This window comes from Mastigoproctus giganteus, chromosome 9 (genome assembly GCF_048544385.1).
Source record: "Mastigoproctus giganteus isolate SK-2022 chromosome 9, ASM4854438v1, whole genome shotgun sequence".
In the NCBI taxonomy this organism is placed as follows: domain Eukaryota; kingdom Metazoa; phylum Arthropoda; class Arachnida; order Uropygi; family Thelyphonidae; genus Mastigoproctus; species Mastigoproctus giganteus.
The window spans coordinates 87,451,511-87,472,340 of NC_143583.1; the positions used below are offsets into that span (position 1 = coordinate 87,451,511).

Sequence of the window (20,830 nt, forward strand, 5' to 3'; positions counted from 1 at the left end):
ATTATGTAATATAGTTACATTATAATATCATATTCACATTGTTATAAATTTAGAGTTAAAGACTTAATAAAAACACTTAACATTAATTGTACTCCTTCGGAGTATAATTAATGTTCTACTCTAAATAATATATACTCCAATTATACTGATGCAACGAACACTGAACAATGGCAGCGGAATCCTCTCTTACTTCAATTGTCATTTTAATTTCTGAGCCCAAGTAACACAAATTTTGCCTACTTTATCAAGATAAATAAAAAATACTAACTGCACTATTAATTTGAAACAAAAGACAGTAATTTTTAACACAATAAAAAATGTACTAGCAGCTTTTGAAATGGCTCCCACTTGGTAACTAGCACATATGCTGATTGAGTCTAGGAAAATTGAATGCCAGCAATTCACCGCCGTGTCAGTTTATCACATAAACAATTTACCGTCGCGTCAGTTTATCGCGTTTTACTGCCTAGAAGCAATGAGATGTGTTTAGTCAAATCATAAAAAGTTTTTTTATTTAAGTTTCTGCCTTAAGCATATGCTAATGTATTAGCATATTTTTGGAATTCTATGAACTGTTAGGGAATAGTACGGAAATAAAAAAAAAAAAAAACCACTTGTATGGAAATGTGTAATTTAATAGGTAGATTATGTATTTTAATAGTTACATGTATCACAAAAATAATCAAAAAATCCATTATTTGAACAATATAGCAATTGGTTAATTTTGAACTAAACTAATTATAACATTAGGTATGTCATAGTACACTGCAAAAATTCAAAATGAATGTTTATGCAATCTTCAGAATCAGTCACGTTGGGATAATTAATTACTAAGAAACTGTAATATTTACAACACTATGTAAATTATTAATAAGAAGTATTATGTGCTATACCTCTTAGATAATCAACAATATCACCCCGTTCATTGTATGCACTAACAAGCCTTTTAATTCGTAAATCACAATTGCGATACTTCTTTTTTTTGTCGCTCGGATCACTTTAACTTAAGTTAAAGGAATTAAGTAGGTACCTACCTAATTCCAATTTTGGAAAATAACAGGCAATTAAATTAAAGCACCTGCAATGGTATGTATTTCTAGGAAATGTATACCTAGCATATAACTTCCATTTTTAACTGCACTTAATTCTTAAATAACACTATAAAAAAGCCATATTTTCAATTTAAAATGACCAATAAATTTATATAAATTATATATATTGCCTGGCGATAAAATATGCTAGCGATCATTTGTAGTCTATAAATTGTTTATAAACTTAAATTTTCTTAAATGTTCGGCGATAAACTTTCCTCGACTAAGTCTAGGAAAGTTTATCGCCCACAATTCACCGCCAGCAATTAATCGCTAGCAGTTTACCACCGCGTCAGTTTATCACAAACAATTTATAGCCTACAAATATCGCCAGGCAATACATATAATTTATATAAATTTATTTTTAACTTAAGTAGCATGTTTTAGGGAAGTGGGGGTTGGGCGTGCCGATTAGGGAGATACTTATATATTTATAATCTCTTACAATCACAACATTTTCTTATTTTGAGTTTATTTTTCATCCTTTTGAGTTTGTGAACGCATCATGTCAGTGGAATTTTTGAAATCAGAAAAGGGAAAACCGAAATTGTGCTTTAGTGGACATTTGTTTCATAAAGATAGGCAAAATGAAACAAAATTCATTGGAAGTGTCAAAATTACCAAAAAACCAAATGTGCCACTCGAGTTACTACAGTAAATAACACAATCGTTAAAACATGGAAGGAGCACAATCATTGTGGAGACGCAGCAGGAATTGAGGCAGCACAATCATTGTGGAGACGCAGCAGGAATTGAGGCAGCACAACTTCTTGATACCATTCGAACTTATGCAGAAACAACAAATAATACGCCTCATAGTATTATTTCAAATGTTTCAAGAATCTGTAGCTCCTATTTCAAATGTTTCAAGAATCTGTAGCTCCAAGCCGCAGCTCCTAAGCTTCCAAGTGTAGATACAATGAAACGAACAATCTGAAATATAAGTAATCGAAATTTTGATGGCCCAGTTCTTCCAATGCATCGTAGAGACAGTTTTTACAGAAGAATGTAAAACATCATGCAATGGAGAATTGTTTCTACAATTTGATTCGGGACCCGAGGACAATTGTATGTTAATTTTCAGTATGAAAAGAAATTTGCAGTTGTTAGCGCGAAGTGAACACTGGTATGCCGATGAGACTTTCAAAACTGTTCCCTTACTTTTTTATCAGCTGTATACAATACATGGATTCAAGGACAAAATATCGCTTCCATTAGTTTATGCATTATTGCCTAACAAGTCTGAGGAAACGTATTTATCTCTACTACAGCAGCTGAAAGTATTGGAACTGGCTATCTGGGACAAGTTATTAGCTGTAATAATGATAAATGGCTGGAAGTCAAGAGAAGAATAATTTTGGATGGATAGCATTCAGGAAATATAGTCACATACTAAAGAGCAATATCCCAGTTTGTCTGAAACGTAAAATAACGAATCAATGTATACTCCCCACCATGACTTATGGAAATGAAACTTCGGCACTCACCAAAAGAATGGAAGAGAAGCTGAGAACTACACAGCGAAGAATGGAACGAATTATACTGAGAATCAGACTGTTAGATAAGAAGAGAAACACATGGATTAGGCAGCAAGTAAAGGACATTCTTATCAAAACTAAAGAACTAAAATGGTCTTGGGCAGGACACATAGCTCGAAGACATGATGACAGATGGACTAAGAAAATAACAGAATGGTACCCAAGAGGAGCTAGAAGAAAACCTGGAAGACAAAGGCGGAGACGGATAGATGAAATTCATGAGTTTTTGGGTAGTAAATGGATGGCCAGTGCTCAAAACAGAAGGAACTGGAAAGTTGCTGGAGAGGCCTTCATCCTGCAGTGGATTGAAAATGGCTGATGATGATGATGTCCCCGCAATGAATAACTAGAGATTTTAAGACGGCGATGATGAATGCTTGCAGAAGAGTTTTTCCTGACGCTTTGCAACGGGGTTGTTTTTTCCACTTTTCACAATGTATTTTTCGTTCCATTCAGAATAACGGATTGAAACGTTATGCTAATTTTGCTTTAAATATGCGAATTTTGGCAGCAATTGCATTTGTGCACACTCCAATTGTAACGGTCGTTTTTGAACAATTGTGTGAAAATGGTGTTTTTTCTCCAGAATCGCAAGTTGTTGATTATTTTGAGGATACATGGATTGGACGCCCAACCAGATGACATCTTCGTCGACCACCAAAGTATTCCCATGAAATGTGGAACGTATGCCAGCTTGTTCTAGAAGAATTACCAAGAACGAATAATTCTGTTGAAAGGTGGTATAGAGGATTTGAGGAACAAGTCGCTGCTTATCATCCCAACATTTGGAAATTTATCGATGGCATTAAAAAAGAACAAAGTATTAACGAAATGCGCATTGAACAATATTTAAGTGGAAGTGATCCGGGCAACAAAAAAAAAGAAGTATCACGATTGTGATGAAAGAATTAAAAGGCTTGTTAGTGCATATGATGAACGGGGTGATATTGTTGATTATCTAAGAGGCATAGCGCATAATATTTCTTATTAATAATTTACATACTGTGTTGTAAATATTAACGTTTCTTAGTAATTAATTATGCCAACGTGACTGATTCTGAAGATTGCATAAACATTCATTTTGAATTTTTGCAGTGTACTATGACATACCTAATGTTATAATTAGTTTAGTTTAAAATTAACCAATCGTTATATTGTTCAAATAATGGATTTTTTGACTATTTTTGTGATACATGTAACTATTAAAATACATAATCTACCTATTAAATCACATATTTCCATACTAGTGTTTTTTTTTTTTTTTTTTTTTTTTTTATTTCTGTACTATTCCCTCACAGTTCATAGAATTCAAAAAATATGCTAATCATAGCTTAAGGCAGAAACTTAAATAAAAAATAACTTTTTATGATTTGACCAAGCACATCTCATTGCTTCTAGACGGTAAAACGCGATAAACTGATGCGGCGGTTAATTGCTGGCGATCAATTTTCCGGACCCCATGCTGATTTAATTCAGCATGCTGATGGAATCCTCATTCATTCTCAGAAACACATACATAACAGTCCAAATATTTAAACAGTAAAAGGATGGTTGTAGAACAGCTGTATGAAAATTTACTTTTGGCTAGAGTAGTTGACTGTTGCAACAAACTTCAATCTGATATTGTAGAAGTGGGTAGTGTGAAAAAAATTTAAGACTGGAAAATTGAAGTTGAGGGCGTTTTTTTTTCTGATACCATATAAGCTTGCTTCCTTGCGTCATTTTGTCACCACTATGAACATACTCTGTATTCATTTTGCATGACTTGCCTGTCGATTAATCATGGTTCAGTTTCATTTCCTAAAGCTATAAACTGAGTTGCTCGTTATGATTTCAGCTTGTTCACTTGTAAATGCTTAATTTTCTTATTACAATAGAACCCAGATAAGAAGTTTTAAGTGACTGGAGGTTTAGAACTTCTTACACGGGAAAATGACCCAAGGATATGTATGAAATATTAACTACACAAATAAAAAAAATACACATAAGTTAAACGATTTTTAAGTATTATTTCAGAATTTATAAATATTTTACTCTGCCTTGGAAAACATTTTTAAACTGAGGATTTATAATTGCTTAACATTCTGTTCATTAAACTCATTACCAAGTTGGAAGAATGAGCTCCTTTGGAGTTTCAACATACCTTTAAAAGGTCACAATTACAATAAGCCAGCAAAAATCCACCAAGTAATTCTGAACTGTTCACAACCATCAACTTAATGTTTAACGTGGTCAACATATCCAATTATGGATATCGATGAAACGAATTGCAATATGTCACTTCCATTATATCAAAATGTTTATACTAAAAAAGTTTTAGCACTGAAATTTTTGTGGGTGCCTACGGAAAATGAATTTTCCGTAGGCACCCACAAAAATGAAAGCATCATTTTAGTTCGTAGTAAACCACCAAAGTAGGTGAAATGGCATCGTTTTTATTATATCTCATTATTGTGGGTGCCTTCACAAGTTGCCCTAATATTGAACTACCTTGAATAAGCAAAGCTCCAACAATGGATTCTCAAATAGGCAACACTTCGGCAATGGATTCTCGGTGGATACCATCACCCTGCACCCCCCTCAGTGGTAGTATCTGCCGAGAATAAGTAACATTAGTCTTCTTCATTGGCAAAGTGTTGCTTATTGGAACTAGTGCAATATCAAGGCAATTCATTCTAAAGGCATTGACAATATGAGATACTGTATATCAAAAACAATGCCATTTCACCTACTTCAGTGGTTTACTATGAACTAAAATGATGCTTGGCACTAACTTGTTCGATTATCAAATTATATTGTTTAATATTTTTTAATATGAAAAATAAATAATTTCTATATTTAAAAAATGTATTAAGTGGGTAAACATCATTATAATAATACACTGTGCTTTCTTTATCATTAACTTTCTTTGCAGGAAAACTTTTTACCCGGGAAACTTCTTATGCGGGAAAATAATATATTACAACATACAGAGTTGAAATTGAGACTTAAGAAACCAAACCTAGTACAGGGGAAAACTTCTTGTGCAGAAATTTCTTATCCAGGTTCTACTGTATTTGTTTATAAAAATATTTTTGGAAATGTGCAGCGGCTTTCCCAAGTCTAAATTTCCTTTTTTGTGAGTACTCTTTTGTATAAATGTATTGAGTGTTTGACATTGCATATGAGTAGTGTGGGCAATTCTTCTATTTTATAAATGGAGAAAATGTTATTTTTTATGAAAAACACTTTTCCACTTAATATTATACAAAGCTTTCATAAATTCATACATTAGCAGATAATACTTCATTTATTTATGTTTAAGAACAGTAATGACATTTAGCAGTAGCCAATATGTATATAATACTAACAGCATAAGTTATTCTTTTTTTGGGGGGAGAGAGAGAATACGTGTGACCTACTGTAAAACCCAAAGTTGTTTCTCCAAAATTCAAAAACATTCCACCTACATATGAGTCCCACCCACTTTTCAAACATGCCTATTAAAAATGAAATAGTGTATATGTTCAACCATCATGTTTGGGCAAGCTATAAGATAATAATTGATCTCCAAACTGATTTAATTTTTATCAACCTTAAATACTACAGATGTCGCAAAAAACAAAACCAAGGCACTGGAAATATATTTATAAAAAATTACAGTAACTGGAATTACATTCTTAATCATTTATGCAGTTACACTATATTGAGATAATCACTTTAGAATATGATGGAAAAATGTGTACAATCAATCAAGAATGGTGATTGCATGTTCACACCTTCCAACATTTAAGGGTTTCATCCAAAAGAAACCAGAAAAGGCAGAGTTTTTGAAGTGCACCTTTTAATGTAATAACTTGTTATTGTAATAATTAATACTACATTAAAATATAAATGTGCAAGGCATAATACAATATGAGCTTAAAATATACTATAAAATATTGGTGTAAATGCATCATAGATAGTTCATAAAAGAAACTACAATCGTAGTGTAAAAGCATCGATTTAATTTATTTTATTACACAGAGCATTAAAACTATGATAAATGAATTAGCTTTCGGCTGGGTGGCAGCCTTCATCAGATTAAAATACTTTGAATGGCAGTTGGAATAGAGATGCACTGCCAGGATGGTGCGTGAGGCACGTGGTTAATTGTTTGTTGATGTTTGTGGCTGTGACGTATGGTAGTGACGTGGCCAGCGTTTGTCTATGGACAGAATTACTGCTTCTGTGATGGGGTTAAGTTGACAACCACTGTTCCTGTTCAACGAGGTATCCGAGCATTTTATACTTAACGATTCCAACCAGGTGCGCCTTAGGTAATGGTGGGACTTGTCTACAACCACAACATCGCGGTGTGGGTCGATGTCGTGGTGGGTTGTCTAGACATGCTCGGCAATAGCTGAGTGCTATTGCTCTTGCCGAGCAAAAGCTCGGCAAGAGCTTTCTCCTCTAGTTGGCAAGACCACCTACACCGTCTCCAACAGTGTTGAGTTCATAGAAAGGATCCGCACTATATCCATCTCGCAAGATCAAGTCATGGCATCGTTCGATGTCGTGTCACTCTTTACCTCCATCCCAGTGGAACTTGCCATCTCTTGCGCAAAACAACTCTTGGATAATGATGGAACCCTTAGCGACAGAACTAAGCTGACGCCTGATGACATTTCCGCCGCCCTCAGACTGTGCTTAACAGGGGGTGCAATCGTGTTTAATGGTTCAATCTACCAGCAGATACATGGCACAGCCATGGGTTCCCCTGTCAGCTCGGTCACAGCAAACATCGTGATGGAGGAGTTAGAGGGATGTGCGTTTACACACGCACCGGATCACATCGCCTTTTGGTGTCGCTATGTAGACGATGTGTTCGTAGTGATCCCTAGAGACTCAGGTCAGCGACTCCTAACCCACCTCAACTCACTGTCGCCCTTCATAAAATTCACGATTGAGCTGGAGTCGAACAACTCTATACCATACCTAGATACACTTGTCCGGCGCGAAGACACATGCTTGAAGACGATAGTTTATCGTAAGCCTATGTGTGCTGGCCAATTTACCAACTTCCAGTCAGCACACGCACGGGGCCACCTCCTCTCAACCGCCTGAACCTTGCTAACTCGCGCCTGGACACACTCCAGCTCTGCAGATGAAAGGCGCAAAGAGATCACCAGAGTCAAAGTAGACCTTACGAGGTGTGGCTACCCCATCGATGTCCTTAACAGGTGTGATCTACAAGCACGCGACAACGTGACGACCAACAGCAACGCCAACAGTGACGAGTCATCCACGAGGGCATTCATCCCATACTACCCCAACCTGTCACAGCAGATCGGTAGAATCCTAAGATCGCATGGGATAAAGTGCATCCAACTCCCAGGCAAGAAACTGCATTCTCTCCTTTCCAACATAAAAACACCTGTCCCCACCCTTCTACAGAGTGGTTTGGTCTATCGCATCTCTTGCCGTGACTGCACGAGCTGCTACTTTGGAGAGACTGGACGTCGACTCGAGATTTTTGTTATTTGGTTTTTAGGAGCATTAGCAACTAAGGCCATATTGCTCCGGGATATACGGTGGTCATTCCATGACCTTTCCGCATTTTCCATATTTGGTGGTGACGGGCTCGAACCCCGGTCTAATCAAGAAGCGTGTGCTACGCACTGCTGCTCCTTCCCACCTGGCTACGGAGGCGCCTATCGACTCGAGAAACGCCTCTCAGAACATAAAAGGGCGATCCGTTTGGCGGATGTAGAACACTCAGCTATTGCCGAGCATGTCTGGACAACCCACCACGACATCGACCCACACCACGATGTCGTGGTTGTAGACAAGTCCCACCATTACCTAAGGCGCACCTGGTTGGAATCGTTAAGTATAAAATGCTCGGATACCTCGTTGAACAGGAACAGTGGTTGTCAACTTAACCCCATCACAGAAGCAGTAATTCTGTCCATAGACAAACGCTGGCCACGTCACCACCATACGTCACAGCCACAAACATCAACAAACAATTAACCACGTGCCTCACGCACCATCCTGGCAGTGCATCTCCATTCCAACTGCCATTCAAAGTATTTTAATCTGATGAAGGCTGCCACCCAGCCGAAAGCTAATTCATTTATCATAGTTTTAATGCTCTGTGTAACAAAATAAAATAAATTATGAATCCAGAGCACGCAGGCGTGTTTTATTATCGATTTAATTGTTTCTCATATTGTGACTACCTTCACAACAAGTTACTACGTGTTGCACTTCCTCGAATAAGTAAGTCTTCACTAATAGAGAAGTCTATTGTTACTTATTCTCAGTGGGCACCACCAACAACCAGATGTCACTATTTCAACAGGACTGTTGGTCTATCATCGGTATGTGGGCAGGTATCCTTGTGTTGCAATCATGCCAACACCTTTTGGCATCTCTCACATTGCGGAATTTACTTCATAACTGGGTTGGCATGATTGCAACACCAGGATACCTACCTACCCACCAATGATAGGCCAACAATCCTTGAAATGGTGCCGTCTGGGTGGTGGTGCCCACTGAAAATAAGTAACAACAGTCTTCTCTATTAGTGAAGCGTTACTCATTCGAAGTAGTGCAATACATGGTAACTCGTTGTTGAAGGTAGTCACAACATGAGATACAACTAAATCAATGCCTTTACACCAAGATTGTAGTTTATCTTTTATGAGCTATCTATAGCATATTTACACCAATATTGTATAGTATATTTTAAGCTCATATTGTATTATGCCTTGTGCATTTATATTTTAATATAGTATTTTGTTGCCTTTTGGCATCTCTCATATTGTGGAATTAACTTTTACAACTGGGTTGGCATCATTGCAACACCCATCAATCCAAGAACCACACAAATATTTTTTGAGTTCAGTAAATATATATACAGCCACTTCCCGGCTTACATAAATTCGACTTTACATAAATTTTTGCTGGCTGGTGCAGACTTAATCTTGGAAACAGATTTTGCATCCCGCAGAAATAAATGGAGGACCTGACTAGGACAGCAAAAATATGTAGACGGTGTAACTCCATAAACCAAGTGCCTTAAAAAAAGTACATACAACATTCATTGTGTTTACATTATAATTCATCTCTTTATTGGCACTAATAATAAATTAGTCAAATGAATGCGTACTTTTCTACTGTTTCGGATCAAAGCCCTGCAACCGAAACAGTAGTTGTGCCATCAGTGTTCTTTTTACTCCCATGTACTTATTATAATGAAGAAGGGGAAAGCAACCAAGGAAAGTGCAAATGGTGGCAGTGCTAGGAAACTAAACAAAATTGATTTAGAAATGAAGATGAAAATTATTAAAAAGTACAAAGCAGGATAAAGTTTGTCATCTATTTCATGGGAATTAGGTTTCACTGCTTAAACAATGAATACTATTTTAAAGGACAGAGCACATATAAAAGAACATGTTAAAGGATCAACGCATTTAAGATCAATAGTGATCACAAAACAGCGTTCAGATGCTATATCAGAGATGGAAAAGCTATTATTAATAAGGATGGAAAATCAGATTCAGAAGAGAGCACTCCTCAGGTGTTTGTACTGGCACTTGCCTTATCTTTTTATTGCACATTTTTGTAATTTTTCCTGCATATGAGATAAAATTTAATAAATAATTATATTTACATGTTCAGCAAACATTTCTTTTTTTGCTTCGATCAAATTCAGTGCACATAGTTGCGTGTGCTGCTTAAGGTATTTAAGAAAATTCCAACACGTAAAATTCAAACTGCATAAAGTTCCACAGAATGCAACCCTTACACAAGTCGGGGAGTGGCTGTACTAATAACTTAGAATATTTGAAATAATTTCTATTATCTAATGAACTGAAATTACAGTAAACCCCTGCTATTCGCGGTATCTGTATTCGCAGTTTCGCGTATTCGCGATCGCCGATTTAATATAAAATGAAACCTAAAAAATTGTGAATTTTAAAGCGCCGCGAATATTTTCCGCCATAAAAAACATGGGCGTGGCTAAAATTATCTTCCCAGTCAAAACAGCGCTCAATGGGGGGGGGGTGACAAAATCGCGAGCGTGGATGTTTCCCGCTAATCCTTGTTCAGTATGTGTTATGCGTTTGTCATGGAAGGTTTCGTCGTTTGCTTTTAATTTATATGTTTATAAATTGAATAAATTTATAAATTGATATGCTTACAAAAGTTATAAATCTACCGTTTTGCAGTGTAAAACAGACTTTTTCGAGTGTGTTAACGGAAGAAAGTGACTTTATTGTGGACAAGTTCTTTCTAACCCCTACAAAAATGTCTACGAATAAAAAGAGAAATGTGAAAATATCAAAGAAGGTGATGACATTAGCGAATAAAATTGAGTTATTAGATAAAATTTCTAATGGTGAAAGTGTCTCCTCAGTGGCAAAACATTATAAAATCAATGAGTGAACAGTACGATCAATCAAGAAATCGGAAGAAAAATCCGCCGTAGTGTCCGTGAAAACGCGCTAATTGCTTCAAAAATTTGCTCTGTAACTCGTGATGTTAAATTAGAAAAAATGGAAAAAGCTTTAAATCTGTGGATAGAAGACCGAACTCAAAATAAGATTCCGTTGAGTTCACTCATCATTCGCGAAAAGGCAAAACTCCTTTATCAACACCTTAGCGAAACTGGTGATAGCACTGCGGGATAAGTTTTTTTGCTAGCAAAGGCGCTGGTTTGAAATTTCTAATAAATATTACATTTAATATTAAATTGTTTCTTATTTTCATTTCGATGACATATGCTTGCATTTCACTATGTACATAATCATATTATGAAGGTACATATAATACACACATAGACAAAATTTTAGACTAGTTTTTCTTATATATTTCATACTTTGGAACGGAACCCCTTTATTACTATGGGAGCCATAACTCAGTATTCGCGTTTTCGGTATTCGCGACATTTCTCAGGAACGTAACCCCCGCGAATAGCGGGGGTTTACTGTACTTCAAAATCAAAATCTCTAATAGCTGTTTGCTTTAATAACATTCTGACAATTACAATTTCAGGTCTTTGTAAATTTACTGTAAATTTGCTTAATAGGAAATTAGTTCCTTGGATTCCATTAAACGTTAATCATGCAATTTTCTCTGAATGCAACAGTACGATACTTTAAAATTGTGTACTAGAAGTACCTTTGTTCCTAGTTGATGTGCACAAGATCGATGGGTAACAAGTGAACCTGTAGTCATGCTTGAGTTAAAACTCATTATACTTGATGTATCTTGAAGATATCCATTTAATGAACCTTTATCAGTAAATGTGTCCATACCTCCATTCCAGTGAACTACAAAGAAAAATATAAAAAACATTGGGATCTTAGAATTAAACTGACACCAAAATACAAACTTTCCCAATATTATTGTATATATACAGGGTGATTCACTACCAGTGCGACAAACTTGCAGGAGGTGTAGGGAGCATAAAGACAAATCGGAATCACATAGCATTGCAGGGTCCGAAATGCCTTCGTCATGCGGTAGAGGACGTTGAACGGCGATCCCGCTGGAAGTCAGCATTTGCGAATCAGTTCCCGAGGCAGTAGGATGGACGAGTATTCAAACGTTGAACTGGCTGACATGCACCTCGCGTATGGAGCTGCGGACTGTAACGGGCGCGCCACTCTGCGCTTGTACCAGGAACGTTTCCCACGTGCTCCTCATCATACGATTTTCGCACGTGTGCACAGAAGGTTACGTGAGACTGGTTGTTTCACGAGAGATACCATGAATCGAGAGTGAACGACGAGGACGCCAGAGACAATGAGGAGAATGTCCTACGTCTTGCAGAAGGCAATCCGAGTAAGAGTACTCGAGCGATAGGCCAACGATTGGGTATTTTCCAATCCACTGTATGGAGGATACTGTCAACAAACCAAATGAGTTCATACCATCTGCAACGCGTCCAATCATTGGAGCCTGCGGATTATCCACTCCGGAGGACTCTTGCTACTTGGTTTCTTCAACAGAAACGGTTCACAAATGCTGACTTCCAGCAGGATCGCTGTTCACACGACCTCCCGTTCAACGTCCTCCACCGCATGACGAAGGCATTTCGGACCCTGCAATGCTATGTGATTCCGATACGTCTTTGTGCCCCCTACATCTCCTGCAAGTTTGTCGCACTGGTAGTGAATCACCCTGTGTATATATATATATATATATATATATCTCCAAGTATAACAAAGCAAATATTAAATGTTATAATAAATATAAATATTATAATAAATATTAAGTAGTAACATAACCAATTAATGCCATCTAGGACGATTAAACATTACATCGGTCTGTATGAATATGAGTTAAGTTAATAATGGTAAGAGTTTTTTTAAAGGTAAAATATGATATACTAGCTTATCAGGTAAACCATAAACCATGGCGGGTACCCAACGTGACCTGGAAAAAATCAATCTATGCCATGACATAAGCAATAAATTATAAACATATATAAAAATACCATTAAAATGTTAGTTATGGCAATCAGATACATTGCAAGGGACTTTTTCGAGGGCTAACCCTTACATAAAGGGATACATACCCTTACATATAGAAACGGATAGCTCGTTAATTATGGTTGATACATTGTAAGGGTTAGCCCTCGAAAAAGTCCCTTGCAATGTATCTGATTGCCATAACTAACATTTTAATGGTATTTTTATATATGTTTATAATTTATTGCTTATGTCATGGCATAGATTGATTTTTTCCAGGTCACGTTGGGTACCCGCCATGGTTTATGGTTTACCTGATAAGCTAGTATATCATATTTTACCTTTAAAAAAACTCTTACCATTATTAACTTAACTCATATATATATATATATATATATATATATATATATATATATCAAGTAATTTTAATTAGGGAAATAAAAAAAACACAATTTAATCAAATTAACATGTCATAAGTGAATGGATTTTGTATGGAAAGTTAGCAAAAGTTAACTTCATAAGGAAATGCTCGCTTACACTGCAAATAGATACAGATGGATGCAATGAAATTTCAGTGCAACAGCTCCCACTTAAGCAGAATAAACAGGACCAGGTGGCCTAACTAATTGCAAAACAAATTAAACTAGTACATTTTTAAGCTTCAAGGAACATAACAAAACAAGTGCAAGCAGAAAAATCACAACGGATACTAAATAAGCATAAAGAAAAATTACAGATATGGTTCACAAAAAAAAAAAATGTGCACATGCACACTAAAAATACAAATGTATATATTCTAATGATTAAACTATGCCAATCCACTGTATTGGCATAGTTCAATAAAAAAAAAGGAAAAGAAAGGAAGAATGAATAAACATAGAACACCAACTCATCAATAACTCTAATGAGAACAACACCTTGGTTGTCAAGAATCAAAGCAACATATTTAAGGCCAACTTAAGCATCACTGTAGAATGTTTATGATATACAGTGCCTTCAATGTTCTCTCAGACAAGTATTTGCACATTACTATAAATTGCAAAAGGTGTATCAGTGCCAGCTATGCTCTCTGATTTGCATTGTTCACAGTGATGCAATCATACATTGTCTGCATTTTTTCTAGTTCCTATATTTGCACATATAGTAGGGTCTTTTGCAATGACAACAAAAAAAAAAATGGTAATTTTCAACAAGAGAACTTGCTGCTCTTGGAGAAAAACAATGACAATAGCAAGAAGCACATTTGGGTAATTTTCAAAATATACAGGTATGATTAAAACTAGACAATGATGTATCACTATACCTGCTATATATTTTAAATAATTTTATTAAAAAATTTACAATACTTAGCACTTCAATAATTCTACTGGTAATGCCGCATCACCTTTCCTCCATGACAGTACAGTAGTTTTGCCGCTTGTCATTCATTTGGAGAGACTTGTTTTTTTTTTTTTTGGTGGAGGGGGGGGGAGATTTATTAGGTACATCAGCATTATGACCATAGGGCAACACCCATATGGTATGTGTGCTACCTCCTGTCAAATAGCAATAACTGCAAAACTAGTATCTCTAGATTAGTTTTTAACTAGTTAAAGGAGGTGGTATACATTAATCATTTTGAGAAATATAAAAATGCTTGAGACATTTGTTTTATTATCCAACAGCGAAGTAAGTGTAAGAGGGGGTCTTCTGTTGTGGCTGGAATGAAGAGATTCCGGCATTCTCTTCCATATTTTGGCATTCGACAAGGATATTGTTTCACTGAAAGCACATAGTGTATTGTGTTAATTGTAATGCGGCTCCAGGGGTTACCTCAACTCTGCATTGGGCAATGTGATGAATACAAAACTCTCCAATGGCCAGATCAGTTAGTGAGTGCTTCTGTAGTATTAGTGTGGGGTTGGGTTGGGTTGTGTTGTTCATTTGACCCCATAGCCTAGGGGCCTGTGTTTTCACACAAAAATCTCTAGTGTACTCTCCAGCACCACAAGGAGGCAAGCTGGGCAGTAGGGAGTATGAAAGCACTGGCAGGGCAAATCCTGTGGTAGCCAAGCTACAGGCAGGGAGAGCCCAGTAAAAAAAAAAAAGTTGAAAGTGATAGGGGAAGGGAGTTAAAATGGTAGAGTGAAAGAGAGGGTAGTGAAGGAACCCATCTAGTTGAAAGGGGGGGACAAAGGAGGATTCCGGGGTAGAATGCCCATACAGCCCTGGGGTGGGAGTTGGCAGGTGGCAGTGGGGTTACCCACTTGGTGAAATGGAGAAGGTAACACCCAGGTTGGGGGGAAGGGGTTGGGGAGTGACAGAACAACTAATGCAGGTGGTAGGATTGAAAGTACATACGAACAGGGATACCTATGTTGGAACACACCAGTTTGCTGCTCATTCCCACACCAGTCAGGTTTAAGTCTTGCTGACTAGTGCCTGCACACCACACCAGCTAAATAGCCACAGCATTGTGTCTGCTTCGATGGGGCTATATGGCCATCTGCCCATCATCCTATCTGGGGGGGAAAGAGAATTTAATTCACTTAATCCTCATTCACACTGCTTCCATTCTGTTTTGTACATTTTTTCTTATATTTTATTACTACTTCATACCTTTTTTCCCCTTACATTTTTTTTTTAAAAATAATTTTGGCTATATATATATATAAAACCATACAAATAAATTAGAATAAGGATTAAAATAAAAATAAAATAATGCCAGCAGTATGGCATGACAAGAGCGAAAAAAGTCGAAATTAAACAAATTAAATCAAACCAAGCAGGGAGGGAAGAGAGGGATAACAAGAATAAAAATATATTGCAGCAGAAATTCTAAAATAATTTAGAAAATCTAAATGTACGAATAATAATTCATCAAGTTTTAAACGCCAATTAAATAGAAATTTAACGGTGCCCCCTCTGACAGGCACCAGGTCCAAAAAATTTATGTGAAATATCACCAACAGTAAACCACTACAATAAAACAAAACAAAAATAAACCAAAAATAGACTGACCATTAATGCCCCATCTCGACCGAGGACCACAAGGTCAATAATGGTCAGGGAATCACTGCATTTCGAACGCTGGACAAATCGCCGCAAAGGAGAATCGATAGAAAGATCAGTCCGCCAATGCAGGGGGAATTGAACAACGATGGTCCTGATGCAGCGAAAATTAAAAATAGAACCAATACGAGCACTCCAGTGCAAAGCCACACTACTGACAAAAGTAATCTTAACCATTTTATATAGACGAATAATGAACTATGGATGGGCACGATGAACTACGCACAGGCGCAGCGTTAGCAATTCGCCCACTACTATCATGTGATATAATTATACATATATTTGAATAACGTTTAAATATAGTTGGAAACGGAATCTTTCATAATAAAAATAAAAAGAGGCACAGCATACATAAGCCGCAGCAAAAAGCATATTCCTCTACATGATGCTTGAAATATAACCATACAAATAAATTAGAATAAGGATTAAAATAAAAATAAAATAATGCCAGCAGTATGGCAGGAAAAGAACAAAAAAAGTCGAAATTAAACATAAATTAATTCAAACCAAGCAGAGAGGGAAGAGAGAGGGGTAACAAGAATAAAAATATATTGCAGCAGAAACTCTAAAATAATTTAGAAATCTAAATGTACGAATAATAATTTGAGTTTTAAAAGCCAATTAAACAGAAATTTAACGGTGACCCCTCTGACGGGCACCAGGTCCAAATTTATGTGAAATATCACCGACAGATGTAAACCACTACAATAAAATAAAACAAAAATAGACTGACCATCGTTCGAAATGAAGCGATTCCCTGACCATTATTGCCCTTGTGGTCCTCTGTCGAAATGGGGCATAATGGTCAGTCTATTTTTGGTTTATTTTTGTTTTGTTTTATTGTAGTGGTTTACATCACTGTTGGTGATAATTCGCATAAATTTGGACCTGGTGCCCGTCAGAGGGGGCACCGTTTAAATTTCTATTTAATTGGCTTTTTAAAACTAATTATTATTCGTACTTTTAGATTTTCTAAATTATTTTAGAGAGTTTCTGCTGCAATGTATTTTTATTCTAGTTACCCCTCACTTCCCTCCCTGCTTGGTTTGATTTATGTTTAATTTTGATTTTTTTCGCTCTTGTCGTGCCATACTGCTGACATTGTTTTATTTTTATTTTAATCCTTATTCTAATTTATTTGTATGGTTATATTTCAAGCATCATGTAGAGGAATATGCTTTTTGCTGCCTCTGATGTATGCTGTACCCCTTTTTATTTTTAAAGATTCCGTTTCCAAAACTATATTTAAACGTTATTCATATATATATATATATAATGGCTTAAAAGTTTAACATAAAATAAGAAAATAAATAAATAAATATTAAGCTATCATTAGAGGCAGCAAAATGCACCTCCTCCACATGAAGCCCAGATATATCTATCTCTTATGTTGTTTTATTTTGAATTATCGGATACACACACACACACACACATATATATATATATATATATATATATATATATATATGCATTAGCAACTAAGGCCATATTGCTCCAGGGATATGACTGGAGCATATCCCTGGAGCAATATGGCCTTAGTTGCTAATGCTCCTAAAAACCAAAAACAATATATATATACTGGTGTTCAAAGAAAGTGCATCACCTAGGAATTTCACATTTCTAACCATTTTTTGATGGTATATTACATTACTGACTAGCATCAAATAGAAATACAGTAAACCCTCAATTTAACAGACTAATAGAGGAGAAAGGGTGTCTCTTAATGCCGAAAGTCCATTAAATCAAATGTAAATGGGGGGGTACATTCGATTTAACAATTTTTTATTGCTCTTAAGGAAAAAAACGCTTTAATACAATAGACAGTACTGCACAATATAAAATTATTAAATTATAATAAAGAATATTAATATAATAAGATTTTATCTTGTGCAACTTTCATGTGTTTTCTACTCCAGGTGATATTTGGGTGACATTCAAGTCAAGTAGACCCAATTTCAGCGAAGACCAGACAGTCTGTGACAGCCAAATCCTCTGCTTGCATCTTCACGATGGTGGGACTGTTAGTAATCCTGGGTATAACCTCCACGCACAAGCACACCGTGGGTGACTAACCAGGTATGAGCCAATGTAAGCAGGGGTCAAGGTGTGGCGCTCACACTACATGGAGGAATGCCGCCACTCTGTGTTACCAGGCAATACTAGGTGGTAGGTGACTCTCATCAACCGGTGCAATACCACAACTTTGCTTAATGGAGACTTGTAGTGGTTGAACCCATGTTTAGTCTCCAGAGCTAAGTTCCAGTCAACCCTTACCTATCTCTTCCATCATGCGGTATGATTGATGACTTTTGAGGTTATGATGAACATCGTGGCGGGATCCAATATTCCTTACATTTCGAGGGTACAGATCTAAAACGGTGATCGCAGGCCGGCCGCTAGTTAGTATACCGGACCGGACCGAACCTATTGGTAACTCTCCAGGAGGCTTCTGGATCAGCTAGTGTATAATCTTGCTAGCTCTACTCTGCCAGACAGTGACTGGAGGGAGTCCAAGCAGTGTATGCAGGGGGGGGGCATTGTCGAGGCGATGTTATGTCAAGTATCTGGGTATACAGTAAACCCTCGCTATTCACGGGGGTTACATTCCTGAGAAATGCCGCGAATACTGAGTTATGGCTCTCATAGTAATAAAGGGGTTCCGTTCCAAAGTATGAAATATATAAGAAAAACCATTCTAAAATTTTGTCTATGTATGTATATACATAATATGACTATGTACATAGACAGCACATAGTGAAATGCAAGCATATGGCATCGAAATGAAAATAAGAAACAATTAATTTAATATTAAATGTAATATTTATTAGAAATTTCAAACAAATCTTTCAAACCAGCGCATTTGCTAGCTAAAACTTATCCCGCCACTGTTATCACCAGTTTTGCTAGTGTTGATAAAGGAGTTTTGCCTTTTCACGAATGATGAGTGAACTTCACGGAATTTTATTTTGAGTTCAGTCTTCTATCCACAGATTTAAAGCTTTTTCCATTTTTTATAATTTAACATAATGAGTTACAGAGCAAATTTTTGAAGCAATTAGCGCGTTTTCACAGACACTATGGCAGATTTTTTCTTCCGATTTCTTGATTGATTGTACCATTGACTCATTGATTTTATAATGTTTTGCCACTGAGGAGACACTTTCACTATTAGAAATTTTGTCTAATAACTCAATTTTATTCGCTAATGCCATCACCTTCTTTGATCTTTTCACATTTTCCTTGTTATTCGTAGCCATATTTTTGTAGGGGTTAGAAAGAACTTGTCCACAATAAAGTCGCTTTCTTCTGTTAACATACTCGAAAAAGTGTGTTTTACACTGCAAAATGGTAGATTTATCACTTTTGTAAGCATAACAATTTATAAACTGATAAATTTATTCAATTTATAAGCATATAAATTAAAAGCAAACGACGAAACCTTCCATGACAAGTGCATAACACATATTGAACAAGGATTAGCGAGAAACATCAACGCTCGCGATTTTGTCACCCCTCTCCCCCCACCCAGTCAGAGCTGTTTTGACTGAGAAAGATAATTTTAGCCACCCATGCTTTTTTATGGCGGAAAATGTTCACTGTGTTTTAAAATTCACATTTTTTTTAGGTTTCATTTTATATTAAATCAGCGACCACGAATACAGATACCGTGAATAGTGGGGGTTTACTGTATTCTTACCATGTGTACGCCATATCCAAAAATTTCATTACTTCATACAGTATGTCCAACCCACTTTTTCTTACTATTGAATACACCATGAATTGTCAAACTAATAGAGTAAGCTTATCTGCGAAAAGATCTAAACCTCCCAAACACTTCCTAATTCATTTCACAAACGTACATGGTCACAATTCTAATCTCAATGAGGTCCATTTCCACTTGCAGTCTGCCAAACCCCATGTACCTTTTCTGAAAGAATCTCAGTTAACGGTCAATTCAAATACTACTCATCTCAGTTGCCCTAATTATTCGCTGAGTGATTCCTTTTGCCTCAAAGGCGGTACTTGAGTATACGTCCGTTCCGATATTCCCTGCCAGAGAGTTGGTAATTTGGAATCTCCTCTTTTCGATCTTCTCTGGCTTAAAATCTCTCTACCTCATTGTGTCAAATTCATCTGTCTCTACAGTTCTCCCAACTCTACTAATCACTTGGAGCTCTTTGACTTTCCTAACAGTGAGGTAATTTTCCTTGGTGATTTTAATGTTCACAACTCCAGCTGGCTTCCGTTTTCTAGTCACACAGACCCAGGTTGTCCAGGTGTTGAGGCTTTTGCAATTTCTAATGACCTTGCACAGATTATTCATTTACCTAAAAGAATACGGGACAATCCTAAACATACAGCCAACACCCTTGATCCTTTTCTCACAAACAACCGTTCTAAGCACACAATCGAAGTGAGGGGTCCTTTAGTTACCTCAGATCACAACTTGGTGATTGTCCCTTCTCCAATGGAGCCTTTATCTCATGGCTATTCCCAACCTCGTGTTGTTTGGCATTTCAAGAATGCAAAATGGGATGACCTGCGAGATTTCCTTCCTTCTTTTCCTTGGTCGGTTTACTATTTCAAAACTTCTGATGTCAACGTTTGCTCAGATCGTGTCAGTGAAATTATTCTTGCAGGAATGGAATCCTTTATTCTACACTCCACTTTTAAATCTCGTCCTTTATCTAAACCTTGGTTTTCC

At 36.5% G+C, this 20,830-nt stretch overlaps 1 protein-coding gene across 2 annotated transcripts in view; it reads right to left on the minus strand.

Moving 5' to 3' along the window:
• Nucleotides 1–20,830, minus strand: part of LOC150080527 (adenomatous polyposis coli protein-like) — a 384,350-nt gene that overhangs the window by 188,971 nt on the left and 174,549 nt on the right. For both annotated transcript variants that reach the window (XM_090381301.1, XM_090381300.1), the window contains exon 7: nt 11,780–11,931. In XM_090381301.1, coding sequence (XP_090237427.1) covers nt 11,780–11,931 — 152 coding nt within the window. The remainder of the gene's footprint in view (nt 1–11,779; nt 11,932–20,830) is intronic.